General features: G+C 57.0%; 1 protein-coding gene across 2 annotated transcripts; it reads right to left on the bottom strand.

Moving 5' to 3' along the window:
• Positions 1-325: 325 nt before the first annotated feature.
• SMTNL2 (smoothelin like 2) lies at positions 326-25,619 on the bottom strand. Of its 2 annotated transcripts, none has more exons than XM_025362679.1 (8): positions 25,497-25,619; positions 17,218-17,305; positions 16,381-16,623; positions 15,635-15,710; positions 14,247-14,429; positions 12,866-12,983; positions 12,480-12,631; positions 326-1,285 (listed from the first exon to the last, which is right to left on the bottom strand). In XM_025362679.1, exons 2-8 carry the CDS (start codon positions 17,270-17,272, stop codon positions 1,159-1,161), a joined length of 954 nt encoding a protein of 317 aa, XP_025218464.1. In that variant the 5' UTR covers positions 17,273-17,305; positions 25,497-25,619; the 3' UTR covers positions 326-1,158. The 2 variants fall into 2 exon arrangements, with proteins under 2 accessions (XP_025218464.1, XP_025218463.1); XM_025362678.1 differs by lacking the exon at positions 25,497-25,619 and adding an exon at positions 24,602-25,043.
• Between the last annotated feature and the right edge of the window lie 768 nt (positions 25,620-26,387).

Genomic DNA, 26,387 nt, shown 5'->3' with positions numbered 1-26,387 from the left:
AAACCAACGTTCCTTGATGGGCTTCCTCCAAGTGCGGGACCACCCCAAACCCTGCCGTCTTGGGCCACTGTTTATCGCAAACACTGCGGTCTACATCCAGAGGACGGATCTCAAGGGGAACTTTCTGTTGACGCTCCTTCCACAGCATGGAGACGGGAGACAGGCACGCTCAGAGGTGACAGCAAATGCCATCTTCAACTTTCTAGGCCAGTGATTTAAGTGCAGGAACAGGGGTGGGAATTTAGTGGATATTCACTTGGAAGGTGTGCGAAGTCTCTTATTCACAGAACTCCCATCTCCCAAACAGAAATAACAAACCCCAAGCAAAGGTCAACACATCTTTTTTATGTACAAATGGGTCACTGGTACAGAGGGAGTTGCTTTTTATAAATATCTGCAGCAAATCCCCTAAAAAAGATGTAATAAAAACTCTGTCTCAGCACAAAGGGCCTATCCTTCCCCAAAAGTGTTAAAGTCCCGAGAGCCTGTGCTTAGCCAAACACTTGTGGGGCCTCCTGGGAAGAACAGCAGCGCTTTGGGACCGAGGCGAGAGCCTTCCCATCTCCCCGGAGAGCAGAGGTGACTTGAAGGTCATCTGTTGCCCAGGACTTGGGAGTGACTAAACTGTTTCTTCCCAAGACTTGCGGTCTTCTTTGTCAAGCTGCTGATTAAGCGGTCTGTTTCCTGGCAGTGACCCAGAGGGAGGGAGGAGAGGAACCTACAATCGCGTGAGGAAGTAAAAAACTCTGGGTATTTTGATAAAAAAACACTTGGCAATCACTGTAACCCTGTAAAGCCGATGTATCGAATTCACCAGAGGGAAAATCGTACGTTAGCATTCTGGAATCTATAAACGCAAGCATTTCTTTAGGAAGATCATTACTTAGCACCAATGTCTCTCTCTCTCTCTCTCTCTCTCATAATTTTTCCTTTTCCTCCGAACCCTTGGCTGTGATCAGCGCTGTCGGACCACAGCTCAGCAGTACTTTTAATCAGTAACACAGCTGGGCTCGAAGGGGAGTGCGGTCACACGCCACAGAACAAACAGCGCGCTCACACCAAACGGCAAGGCTCCTGGGGGCATCCTGGCTGGGGATTCGCAAGCGGACCCCCGGCCTCTTCCTGGGGCTGCTCTTTGGCACTTCAGGCTCAGGGGCTTTACTCAAAGCGACGTAGGTGGTTGTACAGCGACTGGACGTAGGTGAAGACGCACATGGGGTCCGGCTTGCGGCCCATCACCATCATGTCCTCCACTTCGATGAGGCGTTCACAGTTGGCCAGATTCCTGAAACACACAAGCCCCGTCAGAACGGCGGTCCCAGCCATCAGCCAGCCCCACAGCCGCGACAGGGCCAGGATCTCCATCCTGGGAACAGAGCTCAGCCTCTCAGCCTGCAGCCAGAGATTCCCAAGGACCCACCAGCGGGGAATTCAGATAACCCTGGCAGAACCCTTGGAATCACTGACTCCAATGCAGTGTTTCCCAAACTCCCAGGTTTGTGAGCCACCTATACAATTCATAGTTTCCTTTAAATACACTTACTTTATTTAATTTGGGTTTTTTTTTTAGAGACCGGGGCTTGCTCTATTGCCCAGGCATAAGTACAGTGGCACGATCTTAACTCACTGCAGCCTTGATCTCCTGGGCCCAAGTGATCCTCACGCCTTGTCTTCCCAAGTAGCTGTGATTCCAGGCACACACTACCATGCCCAGCTGGTTTTTTTTTTTTTTTTTTTTTTTTTTGAGACATAGGTTCGCTCTTGTTGCCCAGGCTGTAGTGCAGTGGCACAATCTTGGCTCACTGCAACCTCTGCCTCCCGGGTTCGAGTGATTCTCCTGCCTCAGCCTCCCAAGTAGCTGGGATTACAGGTGTCCGCCACCACGCCTGGCTAATTTTGTTTTGTATTTTTAGTAGAGACAAGGTTTCACCATGTTGGCCAGGCTGGTCTTGAACTCGTGATCTCAGGTGATCCACCTGCCTCGGCCTCCCAAAGTGCTGGGATTACAGGCGTGAGCTACCACGCCCGGCCCAGCTAGTTTTTTAAAAATAGTTTTGTAGAGATGGGGTGTCACTATGTTACCCAGACTGGTCTTGAATGCCTGCCTCAAGCGATCTTCCCACCTCAGCCTCCTCAGTAGCTGGGATTACAGGCACAGGCGACCCACAGTACCTGGCATATTGTATTTAAATTTGAAGTGAAACTATATTTAAGTTTTTTTTTTTTAAAAGTAGGCTGGGCCGGGCGCGGTGGCTCAAGCCTGTAATCCCAGCACTTTGGGAGGCCGAGACGGGCAGATCACGAGGTCAGGAGATCGAGACCATCCCAACATGGGCTAACATGGTGAAACCCCGTCTCCACTAAAAAATACAAAAAAAAACTAGCCGGGCGAGGTGGTAGGCGCCTGTAGTCCCAGCTACTCGGGAGGCTGAGGCAGGAGAATGGCGTGAACCCGGGAGGCGGAGCTTGCAGTGAGCTGAGATCCGGCCACTGCACTCCAGCCTGGGCGACAGAGCGAGACTCTGTCTCAAAAAAAAAAAAAAAAAAAAAAAAGTAGGCTGGATATGGTGGCTCACACCTGTAATCCCAGCACTTTAAGAGGTCAAGGCGGGCGGGTCACCTGACGTCAGGAGTTCGAGACTAGCCTAACCAATATGGTGAAACTCCATCTCTACTAAAAATACAAAAATTAGCCGGGCATGGTGGCGAGCGCCTATAGTCCCAGGACGCTGAGACAGGAAAATTGCGTGGACCCAAGAGGTGAAGGTATCGCACCATTGCACTGCAGCCTGGGCGATGGAGTGAAACTCTGTCTCAAAAAAAAAAAAAAAGTAAATATCAATAGTATATGTAACGCTGAGTTATTAAAATAAATGTAAAACTAATAAAGCAAAAAATAAATTTACCATTTACCTCCTAAAAGTGCTTTTAGACTTTTTTTTTTTTTTTACTGTGACCCATAGTAAGGAAGATATTTTCATCATGATTCAGCACATGCTTACATGTATGTGGAAATAAAGTTTCACAGAAATACTTCTTTACCACTACCTGTATTTTCTCAGTGATATTTCATGTTTATTTTCTCCCCTGCCCCTCCCCAACCCTACCTCTTTAAAATGCTGGTCATGGCCAGGCGTGGTGGCTCACGCCTGTAATCCCAGCACATTGGGAGGCCGAGGCGGGCAGATCACCTGAGGTCAGGAGTTCTAGACCAGCCTGGCCAATATGGTGAAACCCCGTCTCTATTAAAAATACAAAAATGGCCGGGCGCGGTGGCTCAAGCCTGTAATCCCAGCACTTTGGGAGGCCGAGGCGGGTGGATCACGAGGTCAGGAGATCGAGACCATCCTGGCTAACATGGTGAAACCCCGTCTCTACTAAAAATACAAAAAACTAGCCGGGCGTGGTGGCGGGTGCTTGTAGTCCCAGCTACTCGGAGGCTGAGGCGGGAGAATGGCGTGAACCCGGGAGGTGGAGCTTGCAGTGAGCCGAGATCGCGCCACTGCACTCCAGCCTGGGCGACAGAGCGAGACTCCGTCTCAAAAAAAAAAAAACAAAAAAACAAAAATTAGCCGGGCATGGTGGCAGGCACCTGTAATCCCAGCTACTCGGGAGGCTGAGGCAGGAGAATCGCTTGAACCCAGGAGGCGGAGGTTGCAGTGAGCCAAGATTGCCTCATTGCACTCCAGCCTGGGGGACAAGAGCGAGTGAGACTTCATCTCAAAAAAAAAAAAAAAAAAAGCTGGTCATGAAGCACTAAATTGATTTTACAGTCTACTAATGAGTCATATCTGGCAGTTTAAAAGATTGCTTATCACGCCGGTAATCCCAGCACTTTGGGAGACCAAGGAGGGCGGATCACAAGGTCAAGATATTGAGGCCATCTGGCCAACATAGTGAAACCCTGTCTCTACTAAAAATACAAAAAATTAGCCAGGTGTGGTGGCGGGCGCCTATGGTCCCAGCTACTCAGGAGGCTGAGGTAGGAGAATCGCTTGAACCCGGGAGGCAGAGGTTGCAGTGAGCCAAGATCACACCATTGCACTCCAGCCTGGGAGACAGAACGACGCTCCGTCTCAAAAAAAAAAAAAAAAAAAAGATTGCTTCAAATAATTGCCGCCCCACCCCCAGTCCCCCAGGGCCCTCTGCCTCCTGCCCTGGGAAATACTGGTTTAACTTCTGGCTCACTGGTTTAGACTCCTGTGTACACATGGCCTTTCACTGGGGCTCAGAGGGAGGCTGAAGGCCTCGTGGACATGGGAGGAGGAACATCAACAGTCAAGACACATCGCCCTGCGCATCTCAGCACCGAGTCCTGAAATAACAACAGCCAGCCTCTGGAATGCCCAGCCCTGCGCCCCCTGCCTCCTCTGACTCTGCTCACAGCAGGCCTGGGGCGCCTGGGCACCAGATGGAGCCGGCCTGACATTATTAGGCAGAACCAAAAAGGCAAAAACGATTGCACTTGGCCCTATGGTCAGTGCCCTTCTTTCAGCAGCTGTGTGTACTTTTGTAGTTCAGGGTGTCCCCAGTCTTTTGTGTGTTTTTTTTCCACCAATAAGCGCATGGCTGTCAGGGTTCAAATCCCAGCTCCATCTCTTCCGAGCTATTTATCTGTGGGCAATACACTTCATTTATCCAGGCCTCAGTTTCTCCATCTGTGAATTATATCCACCTTGAAAGAGTGGTATGAAAATTATAAACCCATGCCAATCAAGTGGAACAGCAAAGGACATGTCGAAAGAGCTAATAAACGTTAAAGATTAGGCAGGGCAAAGTGGCTCATGCCTGTCATCCCAGCACTTTGGAAGACCGAGGCAGGAGGATCACTTGAGCCCAGGAGTTTGAGACCAGCCTGGACAACACAGCAAAACCCTGTCTCTATAAAAAATTTTAAAAATTAGCCAGGCATGGTGGTGTGCACCTGTAGTCCCAGCTACTCGAGACTGAGGTGAGAGGATCGCTTGAGGCCAGGAGGTGGAGGCTGCAGTGAGCCCAGATTGCACCACTGCACTCCAGCCTGGGTGACAGAGCCAGACCCTGTCTCAAGAAAACCCAAACCAAAACAAACAAAAAAGTCAGAGATTATTCTTATTGCCATTTTGAGGATTATGCCTCGCTTTAAGAAGCAGGGTGGATCACAGAGAAGAGGCCTGAATGTGAAATTGAAATAGTTGAGTTCAAACCCGGACTCCTCCAATTGCTTCACCGTTCTGTGCCCACTTCCTTAGCAGAAAATTGGAATACTGACCGGGCACGGTGGCTCACGCCTGTAATCCCAGCACTTTGGGAGGCCGAGGTGGGTGGATCACCTGAGGCCAGGAGTTCCAAACCAGCCTAACCAACACGACGAAACCCTGTCTCTACTAAAAATACAAAATTAGCCAGGTGTGGTGATGTACGCCTGAAATCCCAGCTACTTGGAAGACTGAGGCTGGAGAATCACTTGAACTCAGGAGGTGGAGGTTTCAGTGAGCCGAGATCGTGCTACTGCACTCCAGCCTGGTGACAGAGACAGACTCCGTCTCAAGAAAAAAAAAAGAAAAGAAAAAGAAAATCAGAATACTACCTCTGCTGTCCCTCCCAGTGGGCCTGTTGTGAGGCTGTGATTCCACAATGTATCTTTATGCATCTTGTTCCCCAGAGAGCCCAGCCAGAGGGGAGACCCCAGTGAGTGAGACTCCTCTGACCCATCCCAGTTTGGCACGACGCACTCAGCACTTTCTACCAGGACTCACGCGGCTGTGTGCTCCAGAGACAAAGACTGTAACATTACCCGCAGACCCTGCTCTGCTGTGCTGGCTGGACGCCAGGCCTCCCATCAGAAACCAAATGTCAAGGCGAAATGGAGACATCTGTCCTGGATCCCCTCCCCACCTCCTGCTTGGGGTTGTAGCGGGTGGCCTGTAAGTGAATCCAACAGGCTTTGTGGGGTGATGAGTGGGTTTGGCCCAACGAGCGGGCACCCTTTCTCCCTGGGACAGGCCAGGGCAGGGCTCGATGTCAGGGAAGTCAGCCGTCTGATACGAGCAGGCATGTAAAGGTGCTTTGTCGACGATTAAGGATTGAAAATCTGAGTTCAGGCCGGGCGCGGTGGCTCACGCCTGTAATCCCACCATTTTAAGAGGCTGAGGTGGGCAGATCATTTGAGGTCAGGAGTTGGAGACCAGCCTGGCCAACATGGTGAAACCTCGTCTCTACTAAAAATACAAAAATTAGCTGGGCGTGGTGGCGCATGCCTGTAATCCCAGCTACTTGGGAGGCTGAGGCAGGAGAATCACTTGAACCCGGGAGGCAGAGATTGCACTGAGCCAAGATCATGCCACTGCACTCCAGCCTGGGTGACAGAGCAAGACTCCATCTCAAGAAAAGAAAAGAAAAGAAAAGAGAGAAGAGAGAAAAGAAAAAGAGAAGAGAAGAGAAAAGAAAAAAGAAAAGAAAAGAAAAAAGAAAAGATCTGAGTTCAGAGAGGCTGGGAACCTGAGTTCACCTTCCTGAGCCATCATTTCACATCTGGTGCCCTCCTTTCCACCTGCCACACAGCTGGGGCACCTCCACTCCCACACCTGCTACTTGGAGGATCCCAGGTGTGTGGGAACAGGCTCTGCACATGCCCAGGTTATCAGCACTGACAGGGGTGGCCTCAGTGGTGCCACATGTGAAGCAGGGACAGCATGAGGACTCTAGGACCTCCGCCCATCTAAACACCCCTGTCAGAAGCACCAATCACCTCTATAAAGGCCCTGCCTCAGCTTGTTCATCTCAGGGTCCAGGGAAAGGGGACCCAATTTCCTCCAAGGACAGCTCAGAACCCTCTGCAGATGCTCTGACCACGAGAAAGTTCTTCTGACATTTCTTATGCTATTTGTGCCTGTGTGTACTTTCTACCTACTGACCCCACAAGGCTATTTATTCTCAGTCTAATTTTTTCCTCCATGAAAGAACTCTTCATATGCCAGAAGAAAACCATCCTTCCATGTCTCTTTCTCTGAACTAAATAGCTCTGGTTCCTTAACTGTCCCCACAGAGGATACCTAGGACCCACCCCTCTGAACCAGGTCTTGCCGCTCTCTAACCCACTTCACAGGAGGCCTCAGAATTGCTGAGGTGTGGTCCACCCCCGGCAGAAGACAGCAAGCTGACCCCCTCTTCATTCTAGAGGCTGCATTTACCCTCTGATAATGACCCCTGGCCCCTGTCCTGGTGGCAAGTCTTCAAGTCCAGGGTGACAGTCAAGATGGGAGCGGATGCCATGCCCTGTGTCATCCTCCACTGTCCAGATCACTGGCTTCCCCAGCAGGCAACCAGGGCACTGGGCCATGATCCATCTGTTCCCCACTGTTGTTATTTCTAAGTTGAGAACATAAGAGTGTAGGAGTTCCTAGGGGAGCAGGGAGGGGTCACAATATGCAGCACGCAACCACCATCTCCTGGCTCCCTCTTTTCTTCTCCACCTGCTACCTTTGCTCTTCACCCACTTCTTTTCCTGGGGAGCTCCAAATTCCCCCTCCCATAGGCAGAGAGCATTCTCTGTCTTTGAGGCACAGTTCACACCAGACCCTCAAGAGCACCTGCCTTCCACGGATCACCTGAGGTCACGAGTTCGTGACCAGCCTGGGCAGAATGGCAAAACCCAGTCTCCACTAAAAATACAAAAAATAGCTGGGCGCGGTGGCTCATGCCTATAATCCCAGCACTTTGGGAGGCTAAGGTGGGTGGATCACCTGAGGTCAGGAGTTTGAGACCAGCCTGACCAACATGGTGAAACTCCGTCTCTACTAGAAATAAAAAAAAATTAGCCGGGCCTGTAATCCCAGCTACTTGGGAGGCTGAGGCAGGAGGATCACTTGAGTTTGGGAGTCTGAGGCCACAGTGAGCTGTGATTGCACCACTGTATTCCAGCCTGGGAGACAAAGGGTAACCCTGTGTCAATCAATCAATCAAACAAAGTTCAAAGGAGAAAGTACAAATCACTTTAAATGCCATTCCATAGCAAGAACCAGAGTTAACATGGGCTGACTACATTTTTTTTTTTTTTTTGAAATGAGGTCTCACTCTGTTGCCCAGGCTGGAGTGCAGTGGCACCATCTGGGCTCACTGCAATCTCTGCCTTCTGGGCTCAAGCGATCCTCCCACTTCAGCCTCCCAAGTAGCTGGGACCACAGGTGCGCACCACCACACCCAGCTATTTTTTTTTTTTTTTTGTATTTTCTATAAAGGTGAGGTCTTGCCACGTTGCCCAAGCTGGTCTCAAACTCCTAAGCTCGAGGAATCCACCTACCTTGGCCTCCCAAAGTGCTGGGATTGGAACACAGGCATGCGCCGCTGTGCCCGGCCAATCCCGACTACCATTTTCAAAGAGGCTTTGCTTGCGCCTCACATCAGTGGAGTGAGGAAAAGGCTGAAAGGGTTTTCTCCTACTCCTGTCTATTGTGAGCTTCAACTACCACAAGGGCTGTCCTGTAAGGGAGATGGAGGAGGGGTTTGCGGGTTATTTTTATTTTTTTAAGCCTGCTCTAAATGCAGACCGGGATGCCAGGACTGGGACTACTACCTCCTATCTGGTTTTAGACAGAAACACATGGGCACTACAAATAGCCTGGAAGCCCCTTCTGCTCCAGCGTAACCCGTAACCCGAGAGCAGGACACATTCCCCGCAGGGCAAGCGGGAAGCCTGGGGCTGCACGTCCTGCACTCGGCCTCTGCAGAGGTGGAGAGGACGGGTACAGAAGGGTCAGGCGCCCGCCCGACTCAGCCCCTTCCATAAAAGGGGCTGGTCCTCCCTCGTTCCAGACCCTGAACACCTGTCAGGCAAGGGAAGCTCACTGTGCTGTCAACACCGCATCACTCACACAGATTAGGCCACCGGGAATCTCTGGGACCATAAATTATCAGGTGGGGGTTGGGGGAGGGCAGCACACACCACTTTTACTCCAAAGGTCCCTGGTGCATCCTTGTGCCTTTAAGGCACTTGCTCGTGGAAATGTTTCATTCCTCATGCAAGGTGAACCCGTGGTTTGGGGACCTGTGTCCTCCTTTCCCTTCCAGAAGTTGTCTTTGTCAGACCCCAGGCTCCTCTCATCCCACCCTACCTGCCCCCAGGCTGCCCTGTGGTCCTGCTGCCTGCACGACCCTGGGTGGCTTTCAGTAGCACGCGTGTCTGCTCAGCCTTTGCCGCCAACCTCAGGAATATCGCAAAACTGACAGCCTTTGCCGCAATCATCAGGGATATCGGTGAGGACACTGACAGCCAGTATCCTCAGACAGGTGTCCCTGCGCTTTCTCGCCAGCTCTTCTAACCAGCCTATTGTCCAAGAAAGGAGGTGATCCAAGCTGTTGTCCTCCCCAGAGGCCCCAGGCAGGCGAGCCAGTCTTCCCAGCCCTCTCCCCCTAGTACCTGGGAGATAATCTTATGGATGAGTCATGAGGGGAGGCCTCTTCCCAGGCTCTGAGCAAACTGCCCCCCGGCCCCCGCACGGCAGGCCTGTGGTGGACGCCCCTCCCCACCCCCTCGAGTCAGCAGAAAAGCAATAACTCATCTCAGCGGCTTCATCAGACCCATCCTCCCTGCCCCCTCCACAGTCGGAGCAGGCTCAGGCCGCCGGGAGGCGGGGCCCATGGTTTTACCCTGCTGTGTGCTCCAGGAAGGCAGGAGGCAAAACCTGGACCAGCCTCCGCCGCTGCCTCCCCCTCACCCCACCGAGCTGGAATAGAAGAATCATCTGGTTGAAGTCTAGAGGCTCCCTGAACTCAAACCTCGTGCTGGGGAAGCACAGCCTGGAATCCCTCTGGCTCTGGCTGCCAAGGGGAGCTGTGTTCCCTGCAGGCCGGGGCACGGGGCCACCACCCCATGGCCTGGGGCGTCCCTCTCTCTGCTACAGCCTAGTCTGGTCCAGGGCGGAGGGTGACCAAGGTGACCAGGGCATAAGCAGACACCACTGGACTTAGACAACGAAGAACCCTGCAAGACAGTGTGACCTCGCCACTGGGGTGGGTGCTGGGGTGACCTCGCCGCTGGGGTGGGTGCTGGGGTGACCTCGCCGCTGGGGTGGGTGCTGGGGTATCCACCCCGATACCGTGACCCTGTGTCCTCTGACAGTTTGATTGACAGTTGCCACGTCTGGGCTTCGGCAGCTGGACCCCATCCTCAGGAGCTGCCCGCTGCCTGCACCACCCATTCCCCTTGGCTCCACCTCACCATCGTCTGGATCCAGTTGCACAACACGCGCGTCCAGGGCTGTTTCTGCAATTAGGATGACAGCTAACCCCAAGCAGCCAAGACAGAAAGGCTTTTAAAGTATACAAGGATCTCTCGTGACCCCAGGGGGCTGAGTCCAAGTGCGTCACCCAAGGCAACATAACAGGGCTGATCCCGATATTCCAAAAACTCAGGCTGAGGAGCTCAGAGCCAGTGTCGATTCAGCCGTCACAGTGAGAGCTGCTGCCCCAGAGAGGGGCGGCTGTCTCAGCTCAAAGCAAGACTTACAATACACAAGACCCGCGGGCTCTGGTTCCTTCCCTGGCCAGGCCCAGGGGCCGGGGTGGTGGGCCGGGGCCGGGGCTGGGGCCGGGGCCAGTTGGTTGGTGGTTGGTCCGGGAAAGGTGTGAGGAAGGCAGGTGAGGCCTGGGGTGAGGCTCCTTCAACCCAACAAGCCCGTGAAGACTACTTTTTTTTTTTTTGAGACGGAGTCTCGCTCTGTCGCCCAGGCTGGAGTGCAGTGGCCGGATCTCAGCTCACTGCAAGCTCTGCCTCCCAGGTTTACACCATTCTCCTGCCTCAGCCTCCGGAGTAGCTGGGACTACAGGCGCCCGCCGCCTCGCCCGGCTAGTTTTTTGTATTTTTTTTTGTAGAGATGGGGTTTCACCATGTTAGCCAGGATGGTCTTGATCTTGTGACCTCGTGATCCTCCGGTCTCGGCCTCCCAAAGTGCTGGGATTACAGGCTTGAGCCACCATGCCCGGCCTTTTTTTTTTCTTTTCTTTTCTTTTTTTTTTTAAGAGAAGGAGTCTCACTCTGCCACCCGGGCTGGAGTGCAGCGGCGTGATCTCAGCTCACTGCAACCTCCACCTCTTGGGTTCTAGCAATTCTCCTGCCTCAGCCTCCTGAGTAGCTGGGACGCCACGCGCCCGCCACCATGCCTGGCTGATTTTTTGTATTTTAGTACAGACAGGGTTTCACCATGTTGGCCAGGCTGGTCTCGAACTCCTGAGCTCAGGCGATCCACCCGCCGCGGCCTCCCAAAGTGCTAGGATTACAGGCGTGAGCCACTGCGCCTGGTCAAGGACTACTCTTAAATGTGGGCACTGAGGACTCAGACCAGAAACAAATATAGTCAGTTGCAGACCAGCATCAGAGGCTGACTACACAAGGCACAAAGGCAGGGAAAGAGTAACAAGCTCGCCCTCCAGAAGACTCGGCTTTGGGGACAGCCTTACTTCTCTGCGTTTCAGAGAGCTTAGCATCCGGCAGCCCCGGACACCACTCATCTGTGCCCAGCTCCCTGCCCTGGGGGCCAGGAAGAACCACAGAGACGGCTCCTGGCCCTCTGCCTTCAGATGGGGTTCAGTCACCAAGAGGCCCTGGCGTGAGGCAGGAGGGGAGTGAGGTTGGGACATTTATCCACAGCTGCCTCCCTGCCAGGTCGCAGGGAGCTGACTGCAACCATTTGCCCAAAGCGCAGCTCTTATCAGACAATCCTCCGGACCCAGGCCACGGGCTGGTATCCGCTGCACTGCTGTTATCCCGAGGCCGCTGCATGGAGCCTGGCCCACGACCTCATTCCTGCCCACGCCTTTGTAAAGAGTCCCTTTGTTAAACTCTCCTCGCTTAGTTTTTGACTGTGCCCCTGTCCCTCGCTGGAGCCCTGGCAGACAGACCTGACTTTGCCAACTCTCCTGAGGCCCTCGGCCGAAAACCAAATCCCAGACTGGCTTTCCAGGTGCCTCCTGACCCCAGAGCCAACCCCAAGTCTTCACCCTAGGGGTGGGACCTAAGGAGCTAGGCATGTTCACGGTAAATGCTAGAACACCATTTAGGGAAGGAAAATCTTATTGGAAGCAAACATCTCCTTGTAAGTGGCCCAGATCGTATCCAGTTTCTTGCTAACTGGCAGCTGTGGCTCATGCAAGCAACGGCATCTCTCCATCAGTCCAGAGAGGACAGATTCAGAGCTCTGGGGGACCCTGTCCCGCCGCCCCTCATGCCTGCTCTGTGGCTGGTCCCCCAGAGTGCGCCTCAGAAGCTGGGCACCCAGCAAAGAGGGCAGGTCCCCAGGAACAGAGTTCCCCCTCCACCACCGAGTGCTGCGTGACTCTGGGAAAATCCCTCTCCAGGTCTCAGTCTTCCCATCTGCACAAGAGGTACACAGACCACATGGCCCCAGGGTCCTTCAGCTTTGCAGACGGCGGCCCCACATCCCACTCGCCCCCATGCCCCAGCTGGGGAAGAAGCTGGGCTCAGGGACTGGGCTGGGACTCACTCAGCCATGGTGAAGGCCAGCTCAAAGTTCTTCTGCCGCTGCGTGGGGCTCAGGGAGTTGTAGTCGAAGGCGTCGGGGAAGAAGGAGTGCACCAGGGCGCAGAAGGCCATGCCGTCGCTCCAGCTGGAGGAAAAGTTCTGCAGGTCCACGTGCTGCAACAGCGTGAGCGGGGTCAGTGCAGGGGCCTAGACACCGGATTCCGGGAGTTTCTCAGCACTCGCCACGGGCAGCTAGGCACCCACTCGGAAGGCATAATTACTGTGGTTCCTACCCCTTAACCCCAACCTCAGCAGGTTCCTGCCCAGGCGGGAGAACAAGGACAGTGGCAATGCTTGGTCGGGTCTTTGGCTGGGGGTCCCAGCAGCCGGAGGGGAGCCGGGGCTCACCTGGTAGCCCAGCGTCTTGCTGCGGCACCACTCGAGCAGGATCTGCTTGATGCTGCTGGCGCTGGCCACACCGAAGCTCTGCGACCGCTTCAGCCTGGCCCGGGTCTCGCCTTTCCCCCTGCGGAGAGATGGCAGGCCTGCTGCGGGTGCCCTCCAGCTGCCATCTCCCCGTGCGGGTCTGGGGCAGGGAAGGCCAGCCCTGCACCACCAGAGAGGATGCCCCCCCCTGCTCTGCTCACCCAGGGGAGATGCTGGCAGCACACAGGCTCAGCTGTGCCCATGTCCACGGCACGGCCCCATATACCAGCGACACAGCCTCCTTTGATGGTATGTGGCAGGACCATCCACACCCCTACAGCCCTCCAGGTCCCGTTTATTCCCCACCCAGGAAGCAGGGGTCACTTGAGAATCCTGAGACAGAAGACCTTGGCCCACATGGCCCTAGGCCCCTGCCTTCTGCCTGGAACACCGTTCCCGGTTCCTTCCTCCCACCCCTCCTTCTGAGCCCCCCTCTTAATGGGGGGGCCTCCTTCCCTGATGGCTCTTTCCTCGCCAGGAGGGATGATTTCCTCTTCTGGGCCTCAAGGACAGTCCCTAATGGCCTAGACCAGGTTGTTTGGGGCGAGTGGGGACACGTCCTGGGTCGGTCTCCCTCACTAGAGTCGAGCAGGGACTGGCTGTTATCTTCATTGTCCCACAAGGCCTGGGCCACACCCTGCACACAGCAGGCATCAATACCATGCTTGGGCCACACCCTGCACACAGCAGGCATCAATACCATGCTTGGATCACACTCTGCACACAGCAGGCATCAATACCATGCACTGACCCGAGGACTGGCTGAACATGCAAAGGTGGGCTGGAGCCCGAGAATCTCTCAAGACCCGAGGTCTCTCAAGACTTAGTAGCGGGCTGGAGGCCGCTTGGCCCCATGGCATCACCTTCAGTCCTCAGGCAAAACCAACCCCACGCTAGGCCTCCCCGCTCTGGCCAGGAATCCCAGTCGCCACCCAGTCCCCGGTCATGCCCAGAAACTAAAGAACCCACAACCCGTGGGGAATGTGGGTGTGAGGGCAGCCTGGGGGCACCAGTGACAGGACAGGGGGCCTCAGGAATGGAGGAGGAGAGAGGGGCTCTCACCAGGGCTTCCTGGCTCCCTGCCTCATAGCCGTCTTCCCCCAACAACTGGGGCCCCCTGTCCCCCCAACCTGCCCTGTGGTCCAGCCCTAACTTTGTGCCTTGCCCAAGAGATCTTGTCTTGGGCAACAGCGCCCTGGGGAACAGGACAGGGCTGAAACTTGCTCTGCTGCACCCACTCCACCCCTGTCTGGGTCTGGGCACAGTGTGGGGGCCCGGCCTATCTGTGAGTGAGCATCCGTACTTGCCAGCCGCTGTTTCCTGCTCCCACTTCTCAAATAATGCCTTCCGGGCCTGCGCCCCCGAGGTGCGGGGCAGCGTCTGTGACCTCACCAGCTCCCTGCGACGCTCCCCCTGCCGATGGACCTGAGTTGTGGCTGGCGGCTGCGGGGACACTGGTGACTGGGGTGGTGTCACCAGTGGTGGGCTGAGGAGAGAATCGCCGAGTTGGGACCTGGGCCCAGCAGGCATCACTAGCTCACCAGGCCCCTGGGTCTCCATCGCACTGTGTGGACAAGGCAGCCTGGACCGTGATGGGTGCTCAGAGAGGAGGCCCCCTTGCTCTGGTCCCCACCTGGTTTAGCAGGTTTTCCGAATTGCGCTGCCTGGAGGGCCTGGCCAATAGGCTCAACTCAGAAGCGACACTGGGCCCCCGATCTGGACATAAACACCCCTTTGCAGGTGTCAGTGCCTGGGGAGGACAAGGAGACCCCCCTCCACAGGCAGGAGGTGTGCTCAGAACCAGCCCCGGAGGGACCAGGCCTCCGGCCTCCACCACCATGAGAAAAGACCACCTTTGTTTTCTCCAGAACAGTTTGCCAGAAAGTCACAATTCTCCTTTTATTATTAAAGAAAAAAAAAAAAGCCAAGCCTGCTACCCTACCCCCACCCCCAATCACAGTCCCACTGGCTGGGGTGGGAGGTCTGCCCTACAGGGAAGGCCCCGCTCACCTGCCCCTGCCCGCAGCCCGTGGGCAGGAAGTTCCAGGCTCTGAGGGACCCCAGCTGGCTGGGATAGAAGACAAAGCTCCTGTCCTCCCCCTCCTGCCTCCTCCAATCTTTTTTTCTTTTTTTTTTTTTTGAGACAGAGTCTTACTCCGTTGCCTAGGCTGGAGTGCAGAGGCACTACCTCGGCTCACTGCAACCTCCACTTCCTGCGTTCAAGTGATTCTCCTGCCTCAACCTCCCAAGTAGCTGGGATTACAGGTGCCTGCCACCACGCCCGGCTAATTTTTGTATTTTTAGTGGAGACGGGGTTTCGCCGTGTTGGCCAGGCTGGTCTTGAACTCTTGACTTCAGGTGATCCGCCTGCCTCGGCCTCCCGAAGTGCTGGAATTATAGGCATGAGCCACCGCGCCCGACCCCTCCTCCAGTCTTTTGACTGACTTGAAGGGTCCACAAAGAAACCAGCCTGTGGCCATATTTTTCCAAATGAAGCTCTCCACCGAGGCCCACTGCCTCACTCCCCCTGCTCAGACCTTACCCCCAACCCTGCTGCCCAGTGCTCCAGAGATCCAGCCCTGAGCCTTCCGTGGAGACGCCAACCCCAGGGCCGACCCTGGGCAGCCTGTGTCCAAAGCAGAGAAGACACCTGGGTGCAGCGACCCCACGGGAACACAGGCCCTGACGCACCTGTTGCTGTGTTTGCTTGCTGTCACTGCCCCGTAGCCAGAGCTCGACACAGACCGTGTGAAGGAGGAATTATTCTCTGAGGAACAGAGAGAGGGAGAGAAGTAACAAACCCTGGCCCCAGGGAGGGCGCGCCACAGCCTCCCTTCCTCTGATCCGGCTCTGCCTCGTTTACCCGGCATCACTGCAAGGATGAGCTAACCCTCTGGGCTAAGCCGGCCCTGCCCCAGCCGACAGTGGAGGAGAAAGGAGGATGGGCACACGCAGCAACGACATCAAAGAGGTCTTTTCAACTGTCCTGCTCTTGAGAGCACAGAGCCCAGGGCCCGTGCCGTGTGTCCAGCGAACACTGCTCCCAAACCCTCCCCATAGAGGCCCACCCGGCTTCCCCCAGGACATACCGTGGAGGCCTGGCCACTGGCCCAAGTCAGGCCTGGGGCCTTGAGGGAGGGAGGGAGGGAGGGGACGGTGCCCAACGTGCAGGGCAAGAGGCCACTTTCCAACTGTGGCCTCCACCTGTAATAAACGCCATGGTTGCCCCACCAGGGGATAATGCTATTTCACAGCCTCTCTGGGCAGGAGCCCAGGAGGATGGGCTAAAGGAAGGGGCAGACATGGCAGGCAGAGGCAGGGCTGGGCTTGGCTCCTCGCTTTCCAAGTCGCCCACCGACTCCCCCTCCCTAGCCTCGGTCCTCCCTCTCCCATCCCAAGGGGAGGTCTGCCCCAAGACTGCACTCTCCTGCTCATACCGCCAGGACTGGGAGTCCAGGGCGTGGTGGCCTCACTGGGGCTTGGGTTGAGGCCCCCCAGGGTGGCAGCAGACGTAGGTGACAGAGCCGCTGCTGAAGTCTCCCCAGAGAACCTGTCAGAGACTCGGGTGATGGCCGTGACTGGCTGGTGGGGCAGCCGCAAGGAGAGGCTCACAGGGCGAGGCCTGGGGGGATCTGGTGCCGAGAAGGTTTGGGCAACCTCGGGGGATCCGTCGCCTGGACCTGTAACATGTGACCAGTATGGGTGGGTGGTCAGCCGTGGCAGCCACAGAGTTCTGAGACCTCCCAGAAAGGTTCTAGCCTCCCTGGACCCTCCTCCCATCTCCTACAGGAAGGCCTCCCTGACTGCTCCAGCCTCCCTGGACCCTCCTCCCACCTCCTACAGGAAGGCCTCCCTGACTGCTCCAGCCTCCCTGACCTCTCGTTCCAGGGATATCTTACTGCTCCAACCAGAGTTGATTTTTCCCAGCTTCCCCTCATGGCCGGCTTAATAAATACTAGTTGGCTCATCAGCCCACTCTCTACCCTATTCTACCCTACTCAGTGCTTAGAAAAGTTCCTCAGCCCCTACTTGCTTTCCTGGAGAAACGGGAGCGCTCGCTACCTCCTGAGATCTCCCAACTTCCCTCTGTGTGTCACAAGTTCTACTGAATGACATTGCTCTCCTGGCAGCCTCTCTCCCTGCTGGGGTTCAGGATAGAGTCCGCCCCAACTCAGGCCAAGGGCTGGCCTGGCACAGAAGATACCTGACCAGGGCCTTACTTAACCCCCAGACCTACCCAGCCGCCCCTCCTCTGCCCACAGCCCTACCCCTACCTGCCCCCGGCTGGTGCCCATTCTCCATGATGCACGAGCTTGAGGTCTTTCTCATCTCCGACTCACTGGCCTCGTCATGATCCAAACTCTACAGAGACACAAACATCACCGAGACCCCATCAGCTGGGGCCAGCTGCCCACCCCCAGACCGCCCCTGTTCTGGCCAAACACCAATCATGTGGAGAGAAAACAGCCCCCAGGAAGCCAATGATGGGCCAAGCCACACAGCAAAAGCTGGGATGGTCCCACTCTAACTGCTGAGCCCCTGAGACCCTGGGAGGGAAACGTCTGCACTGGGCTCCTCCCAGAGTCCCAGAAAGCCGAGGACAGAAGTCAAGATTCAGGGTTCCAATGACGTTAGGCTGCCTCACCCTTTCCCCCAGGCTGGTCCAGATGGTGGGGTCAGGAGTGCCTGGCCCCCCGCCCCTCTTAGCTGGGCCAGGCCAACCTGGCTGCCCATGCTGGGGCAGCAGGAACCAGTGGCACCAGGTCCTTCTGGGCCAACAATGCGCCACAGAGCCCCGATCACGCTGAGGCCTTTGCCTGGGAGGCAGGGACACAAGATTCACCCGGCTGTGCAGCGTGCAAAGCCCTGACCAGCTCCGTGCGACTCATCCATCCCAGCTGGGCGGTAGTAGTGGGTGGGGCAGGTAGAGGCAGACAAGACAGCCAAGGCCAAGAGCCACTGGGGAGCCTGGGATCCAGGCTGTGCTGCCACCCACCCATGTGACCTGGGCCACATCAGTTCCCCTCGGGGTCTCAGTTTCCCTGTTTGAGAAATGGGAGCAGGCTAGGCAAGTGCCATGTGGCATCTACCAAACATCCAGCCCTTTTTCTGGGCACACCGCTTAGAGCAACTGTCTTCCTAGGTAGGTGCTGCCAGAGCCATTTGACAGATGGGACCTGAGGACTCCGAGAGGGCATGTGCCCTGCCCAAACTGATACAGCAAAAAACAGCTGGGATGTGTGGCCAGGGGAGAAGTCCTCAAACTTGGTCCTGCCCTCCTCCCAGTGAGGGCGTGTGAAGGGCTGAGAGTGTCTGTGGGGCTGGTGGGGGCTCCACCATGAGCCCAGGATGAGTGGCTTGAGAGGTCGTCTGTGCCTCTCCCAGATGCTTCCTGGTCTACAGGTTCCCAGGCAATAATGATGCATCCCTGGACCCAGATGGCTCAGCTCCCTTTGCAACCAATGCGGGAGGTGCCACCCTGCGAGGGGGAATCAGTCTGGTAGGGGAGCCAGGCTGGTGAACAAAGGGGGCCATGCCAGGATAAGGATGCCTCACACAGGCTTCATCCAACCCAGTGGGGCAAGAAGGGCTTCTCAGAGGCAGGGGTGCCTGAGCCACATCCAGAGTGAGCCCAGTGGATAAGCAAGGGAGGGCATGGCCAGCAGAGCGATTAGTGTCTCCTTTTGCAGAGAGACATCAAAAGCACAGGTATCCTGATTACACCCGTCCAGGACTCAGGCAGATGGAGAAGTGCCACGCCACCCAAGCTGCCTGCCCTGGGTACTTGGCGCCTTAGACAAGAAGGAGCCCAAGGTCCTCAGCTCTGTGTTTCAGGAACACCCTTCAGGAGATGCCAGAGAGTGGAGACCAGATGGCAAGACACTTCACTAGTCCTGGGCAGGAACCCGGGGAAGGGAGATGGGGCACTGGGAGGGCCACAGGCAAGAAGGACTCGGAGCTTTGGGGGAAAAGGGATCCGGCCAGGAGACTGGGTGGACGTGGGAGAGGAAGGGTGCCAAGCCTTTCCCAGGTCCAGGCTTGGTGGCTCAGGGCAGGTTTAGGGGGTAAATGAGGGTTTCAGTTGGGACATGTTTAGTGCCTGGGGCACCTGGAGCATCAGGGAGCTGAGGAGGTAGCTGGATTTCTGAGTCTGGAGTTTAAGAGAAAAGAAGGATGAGCATGGAAAAACAGGAGTCAGGGCATCCATTGGGTTCCTGGAAGCCCAGCAGAGGACGAGCAGCTTGGGGCCCCTGGGATGAGGCCCCCACATTTCAGGAAGCAAAAGAGCAATCTGCGGAGGATGAGGAGCAGCCAGACAGGTAGGAGGAGCCCCTGAAGAATGGTGAGAAAACCAAGGCCAGGAAGGAAGGGAATCAAGAAGCCAGCCACGGGGCCGGGCGCGGCGGCTCACGCCTACAATCCCAGCACTTTGGGAGGCCGAGGCGGGTGGATCACCTGAGGACACGAGTTCAAGACCAGCCTGACCAACGTGGTGAAACCCCATCTCTATTAAAAATACAAAAATTAGCTGAGCATGGTGGTGGGTGCCTGTAGTCCCAGCTACTAGGGAGGCTGAAGCACGAGAATCACTTAAACCCAGGAGATGGAGGTTGCAGTGAGCCAAGATTGCACCACTGCACTCCAGCCTGGGCAACAGAGGGAGACTCTGGCTCAAAAAAAAAAAAAAAAAAAAGAAGCCAGGTGCGTCCAAAGCCAGCCTGGGGTCGAGGAAAAGGTGAAGAGAAAATCCAACCAGGCATCCATTGGGTTCAGCAAAAGAAGAGGTCATGGATGATCAGAAGCACGGGGCGGGGGGCAGGGGGGCAGGGGACAGGAGATGGCCTAGGGGAGAGGTCCCAGAGAAATGAAGACAGCACAGTAACTTTAGCCCTGAGCGGAGCCAGGGGAAGGGGTCTGAGGGATTTTTCCAGAAGGAAGAGGCAAGACCACATTTATAGGCTGAGAAAGGTGAGGGGACCATCTGCAGGGTGGGGTCACTGGAGAGCTCAGAGCAGACAGGACCCAGAGCCTGGGAAGAGCCAGCCTTGGAGAGGAAGTGACCCCTCAGCTCTTGATTCAAGAGTGGGAGGAGGAGAGCCCAGGCCCGTTCTTAGGAACGCAAGAAAAGCACGGGGCGTCGCCCAGCACGCAGAGCAGAATGGGTGCTCCTAGAGCCACGCTGTGGCCGTGGGGACCATGTCGGCAGGGGGAGGAGAACCAGCCAGTCCAACTGGAACCCCGGCCCCCAAGGTCACCAGGCTCTGGGGTCTCCATGCCCCCCCACCCACCCTGCTCTCGTCTGACAGGTTCCACAGGTCCAGGCAGGGCCCTGGCGGGGAAAGACTGAGGGTGAAACTATTTTCCCAGGAAATATGTATCTCTATGGGGGTGGGGGGGTCCTCCACAGATGCCTGTCCCTGCACGTGGCAGCCCCCTCAACAACCCCCATGATGCCCCAGGGGACCAGGCGCTATACCAGACCGGGAAGTAATTTCTCTGCTGGTCAGATCCCTGCTAAAGGTTCTCCCGCACAGGGGGGAGGGAAAGGGGCTGGGCTGGTGCAGGCTGGGGTGTGGGGCTGAGCCCAGACTCCCAAGCTCCCCTGCCCTTCCCCTGTCCCTCACCTGGGGAAAGGGCTCTGCCCGTGCCTTAGGTCAAGGGGCAACGGGCTATTCTGAGACCACCCTCCAGCCCGTCATCACACAGACGGGGAAAGCAAGCCAAGGGGAGGCGGGTGTGGGGGGAGCCCCTAAACCCACACCATGGCTAAAGGTAGTGGCAGAGCCAAAGTATGGGACTCAGGTCTCCTAACCCAATCCAGGGCTCTGTCCACAAAGTGCTCTGGCCTTCTACGGGCCAGAGAGGACAACTCAGGGCAAACTTGTCTTCTAGGACCTGGGTCAGTATGAGCCCCAGCCCTGCGGGATCTGTCTTAGCCAATGAGGGTGAGGAAAAGTCAGGGGACTGGGGTCACCCCCCGGGGGAACTTCACAGAACTCAGAGCTCTTCAGCCAAAGGGCTGGGCTGGAACGAGCTGTTCCCGCAGAGCCCCCAGTGGGCTACTGCTGTCCTTTGGTGGGGGCAGCCTGCCGGGGCCCTGCGGAAGGAAACCAGGGAGGGGCCTCCGTACGCTGGGACCGGGGCAGAAATCTGGGACGGGGCAGAAATCGCCGGAGAGCCCTGAGGCTGGGGACAAGTCCTGTTGAGCTGGCCTGGTACCTCCCCCAAGATCCCCCACCTGGGCTTTGTTTGAGAAGGGGGAGGTCCCCCATGAGGGAGCCCAGGCCTGGGAGACTTACGGGAAAGGCGGAAGGGTGATGAGTTAAGTCTGATTTCAGGGACCTTCTTATTGGAAAAGCTTTTAGATATTTTTGTGGGGGAAGGAAGACTATTTCAGAACTTCTGGGGGCTGCCTGACCTGCATGGGCTCATCCATGGGGACGAGGCCCACGCAGGACCAGAGCCCCATCCTGAGACAATTCACACTGCTGACCCGGCCCTCCTCCACTCACGCCACTGTTTGAAAAGACTTGATTCAAACTTCTCCCTAAAGCATTTAACTCTCTTATCGCACAGTGTGTCTGGGAAAGGAAGGCAGATAAGGCGAGTCTGGTTTCTTTCATGGTCGGGCCTCTGACACGGGGCTCCTGGCAGCTGTTCCTGGGGCCTCCGCTGCCTCTGGCACGGGGACCCAGTGGCTCCAGCTCAGCTGAGGATGACATTTCCAGGCCACAACTCTGGCCCAACCTGCTGGGGCCTGGGCCTGGCCTCAGGCTGCCACCATCCACCCCAGGCCCCAAGCTGACTCCCGGCTCCCTGCTCCCAGCCAGACAGGATTACTTGATCAAGCCTTCCCACACTGAGTTCAGGGCACATTTATGTGCTGGAGACAATCTACCTCCAATCCTTCAGCCCCCAGTTTGAAAGCAACTGAGTCTCTAAATGTCATCATTTGTTACAGAGGAACGGCATGACTCCAACCTCTACAATGCCAGGTAGTACAACCATCCCTGGCTCATGTGGATGGGATGAGACTGCCCCACCCAGACCCCCACGACACAGACACAAAGTCTGAGAGGCCAGACACCCAGCAGCCTGGCGTGCGGCTGTGACTCTCTGTCCGTGGTCCACACTCCAGTCTCACCCTGAGCCCTGGCTCCGTATGTGTGACCAACCTCTTGATCACGTAGTGTTGGTCACAGCACACGAGGTAGAGCATGTGGATGGCTCCACACAGTCCCTCCTCTCAATGCCGGACACTGGCCTGGAGGCTGTGACAATGCTTCCGAGATGGAAGACAGCAAGCGAGATGGGGATTGGTGCTTCTGGGGTCAGCCCGGCGGCACCTGCCTCAGGCCCTGGGAGCCAGGGCTCAAGGGGTGCAGAGCCTCTGACCCAACTGGCGACTGTAGCCATGCTCCACCCACAGTGCTCAGCTACCCTTGCTGCTCATGCCCCTGGGTGCCTGGGTCTCCATCCTCACTCCCCAACAGGCTGATGTGTCCTCGCTGACCTCAGCCTCTTCTTGCAGGAGGGCTCCCTCTCCGGTTTGCTAAGAGTGGGCTCTCGGGTCCTCCTCACTCCCTGGCAGTTCCCTGGTCTGGTTTTTATTTCCTTCAGGCTCTTTGCCTCTGCCCAGAGAGCTCCCTAATCTCCAGGCTTGCTCGCTCTCTGGGGCACCAGATCCATGAATCCACCTGCTCTAGGACAGCTTCACCTGGAGTTCCCCTAGTCCCCTCACGTTCAGCATGACCTGGGTGGAACCCAGCATGTCCGCCCAGATCAGTGAGCCAGCAGTCCCCCAAGTCAGGGCTCCCCTCTGAGACTACCCCATCTGCTCATTCCCCCTCCGAAACCCTGTCCAAGGCAGCCCCGCTACACACCACGGCCATGGCCCAGCTCAGACCCTTCCTTTCTCCTTGGACCATCACAATTAAGTTACCCATCTCCAGCCACCCTCCACCTTCCATCCACCCCTAAGAAGGCTTGCCAGACACAAAGAAGACTCTCGTCCCGACCTTCACCCTCCAACCCCTGACCAAGAGGACTAGCTTGGTGCTAGTGAACAATGGCTAATCTCCATTGACAAAAATCACGACTAGAGAGAATCCCCTCTCTCTGTGTGCATGTGTGTGTGTATGCACATACACACACACACACATCTACATGTATATGTGACTCTGACATTATTTTTTTAAATTTGGACAGCTGCTCCTATGAGCAGACAAACAGCAAATGCATGTTCAAATAAAACCCCAAAAACAACCGATGACACAGTTGATGAAGCACGTGTGAGCTCACACTGGTGATTTTAGACCGTGGTCATGTAGAGTGTCATGTTCATAAGACAGACTTAAGTGTATCCACATTTCCAGACACTTCATATGGAGCACTGGGACGCTCCCGGGTTCTGTCACCAGGGCATGTTTAAGAACTTCTTCCAGGCTGGACAAAGCCCAGCTCCTCTGCCCAGCACACTGGCATTTGCCACTGTCCACTCCACTCGCATACCTCGAGGCTGCACGCTCACCAGTGAGTACTTTCAGCCTTTCTGAGGCTTTGTGCATAGCCCCCACCCCATCCCCATCTGCACCAGTAGCAGCAAGCCCCAGGCCCCCAGCACAAAGCCTTGCTGGGATAGCCACTGAGAAGGGACTAACTGCTGTGTTTGGAGCAAAACATCTCTGGCTGCCCAAACTTGGTATAGGACCATCTCCCAGCCTAGACGGGACCTCCAAGGGGAAGACCCAAACTGATGCCCTCCTCCAGGCCCCCTGAGGTCCAGCCCAGCCCACAGCAGGAAATCTGAGTGCCCCACGGATTGCACCAAGGAGAGAGCAGGTGCAGGCTACACAGCCCCAGATCCTGGGAACCCAATCCCAGAGCGCATATCTGATCAGGATGGAAAATCTCACCCAAGGGCCACTGCACACACCATGGAAACATTCTAACCGCTCTGGGTGGCCCATGCGCAAGGTAGTGACTGGTCCACGTCGGCCTCCGCCCCATCCCCACGTGGTGTGGGCCTCTGGCTAGTCACTGACCCCAGAAATCTAGCACCGCTCAAGGCCGGTTTCCACTTCTCTGCCTTACAGTAAGGGATTTGCCCCCTGCGATGCAGAGTTCCCAAACACCGCTGCTGATCGCGCCCCCTCGGCTCCCCTCCCCACCCATCCAGGGGCCTGAGTTCTCAATCTGGGTTAATCAATAACCGGAGCCGTCAGGCCTCAGTGAAGCGGCAACGCAGGGGAGCGGGAGCGTGAATGGACGGTGGGGGGCGGGCAGGCAGGCGTGTTGTCCATTCCAACACGCCCCGCGTGGCCCCAGGCAGTGCCGAACAGTCAGGGGCCGGACTTCGGAGCCCAAGCCCTTGGTGTCATGGGACAGAGGAGAGAGGGAGACAGGACTCTGAGCAAACAGAGTCTGGCTCTAAAAAAGGGAGGGGGACCAAGACAGGTGCAGCTGACAGGCTAAGCCGTCCTCCCCCCGCCCTCTCCAACTCCGGAGGCCCGGCAGGACCCCGTCACCTAGTCCGAGTGGCCGGTAAAGGACCCAACCCCGCAGACGCGGACGGACGCAGGCAGTCGGGGCGAAGGGACGGCACCCGGCTCGGAGCCCCACTCCCTGGCGCCAGGGCACGCGCTCCCCCGGGCTCACCTGGCCGCGGCCGGACAGCGAGAAGGTGGCGTGGCTGGCGAAGCGTGCGCTGCCCAGGCGGGGCGCGCGGTCGGGAACCCCGGGCGCGGGCGGGGGGCTGGGTGTGCAGGGAGTGCCGGGCGCCGGGGACATCCCGCTGGCCAAGCCCAGCGCATCCACCTGGCGCGTCAGGCGCTCGAGCTGCGCCTGCAGCCGCTGGTTGTCCCGCTGCAGGTCGGCCACCGTGCGCGCCAGGGGGCCGGCCAGGCGCACCGCCTCTGCCACCCGCCGCTCCACGCCGCGCTGCAGCCCCTGCATGTCCTCGTGCAGCGCGCGCACCGCTCGCTCCAGCGCCGCCTCGTAGCGGCCCAGCGCCTCGCGCACAGTGCGCGCCTCCTGGGCGTCGGGGGCCGGCTCCATGGCCCAGAGGAGCGCGCGGGTCGAGAGCGGGCCGGGCGGGGAGAGGATCAGCCTGATGGCCGCGACTGGCCGTCCGCTGCTGGCTTCGCCCGAGGGGCGGCCGGGGAGGCGGGCGCGGGGCGGGGCCTCGGGGGCGGGGCCGGGGCTGACTCGGGGACACCCCCAGCCCTGGAGACCCGCAGGACGGTGCGGAGGGAGAGCTCGCCCAGCGTCTCCTCTCCCCGGCTCCTGACTGAGCCCTGTGACCCCGGAGGAGCGGCGTGCGGCCTGCGGGAGGGGCGGCGGGCCCACCCGAAGAAGGCCCTGGTCCCCCGTGGACCGGCGAGAGCACACCCGGGCTGACGCGTTCGCTCGTAGCTGTCACCCGCAAGGCCCAGGTTCTGCCGGGGGGCCGAGATTCCCGCTGCTGGGGACACCTACAGCTTCCAGAGCTGCCGCCCTCCCCGGCGGGGCCCTCCCTACGCAGCGGGGAAGGCTCTCGCAGGCACACGCTCACCTGTGGGACTTTCGCCTGGAATTTCTTGCACCTGTTCTAAGACCTCAGGGAGGAGACAGGTGGTGAGGTCCCCCCCACCCGCCGACTCTGCGACTATGCGCTCTCCCCTCCCAGTCCTACTCTGTATAGCAAGATCTTCGCGCCCTTCCCACTAGTGGTCGGTAGAGGCTCCCGCCCCACCAAAGGACCTCCGTTAGGAGATCCTGGAGAGGCTAAGGGCAGACAGGGAAAGAAGGGTGTGCTACAGCTGAATCTCCAAATCCTGGAATGGGCCGCTTTGCGACTAATCGCCCCCTCCCCCAGTGAGAGTCTCAGTCACTGGCCTCTACCCACAGGCCAGGGGTCCTACCCCTATTCCTTCTCAATACTCTTCATGGTTGAACCCAGATAGTTCCCCCTTCCAAATGCACAGCCCCAACCATCACCGGAAAATGGAAGAAGGGAAACAGGTGTTGCTTTAGGACGATGGGATGATGGGCAAAGCTAACTCTAAGTTTTCACTGTACCATAAAGCTGATTTAAAATAAAAATGGGAACATATCCTCCTTTGTGCAAAAAACCCTTGCTAATTGGCCTCCTTTTTCCCAAGCCTGGCCTGCCCGAAAGAGGCCCAGAGGCTGGGCAGGCACAGTCAGCTGACCTGCAGGAAGGAGAGGTGTGAAAGGCTTGTTCACATCGTGTTCAGCTCCCAAGGATGTTTGGAGCCCACAAACCCTCCTGGACTGGCCATCATTGCCCCAAAGGAACTGGAGCAGCCTGACAGATGCTAAATGCTGGTTCCCTCCCCCGCCTCCAGCCCCAAGGGGCCAGGAAGGAACACTGGGTTACCTAATCCAAGGAGCCTTCCAGCAATTATTTCATGAGAAAGTCAAATGCCAAAAGGCGTCCATG

The sequence above is a fragment of the Theropithecus gelada genome, chromosome 16 (assembly GCF_003255815.1).
Source record: "Theropithecus gelada isolate Dixy chromosome 16, Tgel_1.0, whole genome shotgun sequence".
NCBI classification, from domain to species: domain Eukaryota; kingdom Metazoa; phylum Chordata; class Mammalia; order Primates; family Cercopithecidae; genus Theropithecus; species Theropithecus gelada.
The sequence above is the reverse complement of the archived record's forward strand: the minus strand, read 5'-3'. Positions and strand labels throughout refer to the sequence as shown.

Coding starts and splice junctions, on each gene's coding strand:
- SMTNL2 (XM_025362678.1), bottom strand. CDS start 25,000: ATGGAGCCGGCCCCCGACGCCCAGGAGGCGCGCACTGTGCGCGAGGCG. Junction 12,984..14,246: donor CAGGAAACAGCGGCTGGCAA/GTACGGATGCTC, acceptor ATCTCTCCGCAG/GGGGAAAGGCGAGACCCGGG. Junction 1,286..12,479: donor CTGGCCTTCACCATGGCTGA/GTGAGTCCCAGC, acceptor TGTGTGTTTCAG/GAATCTGGCCAACTGTGAAC.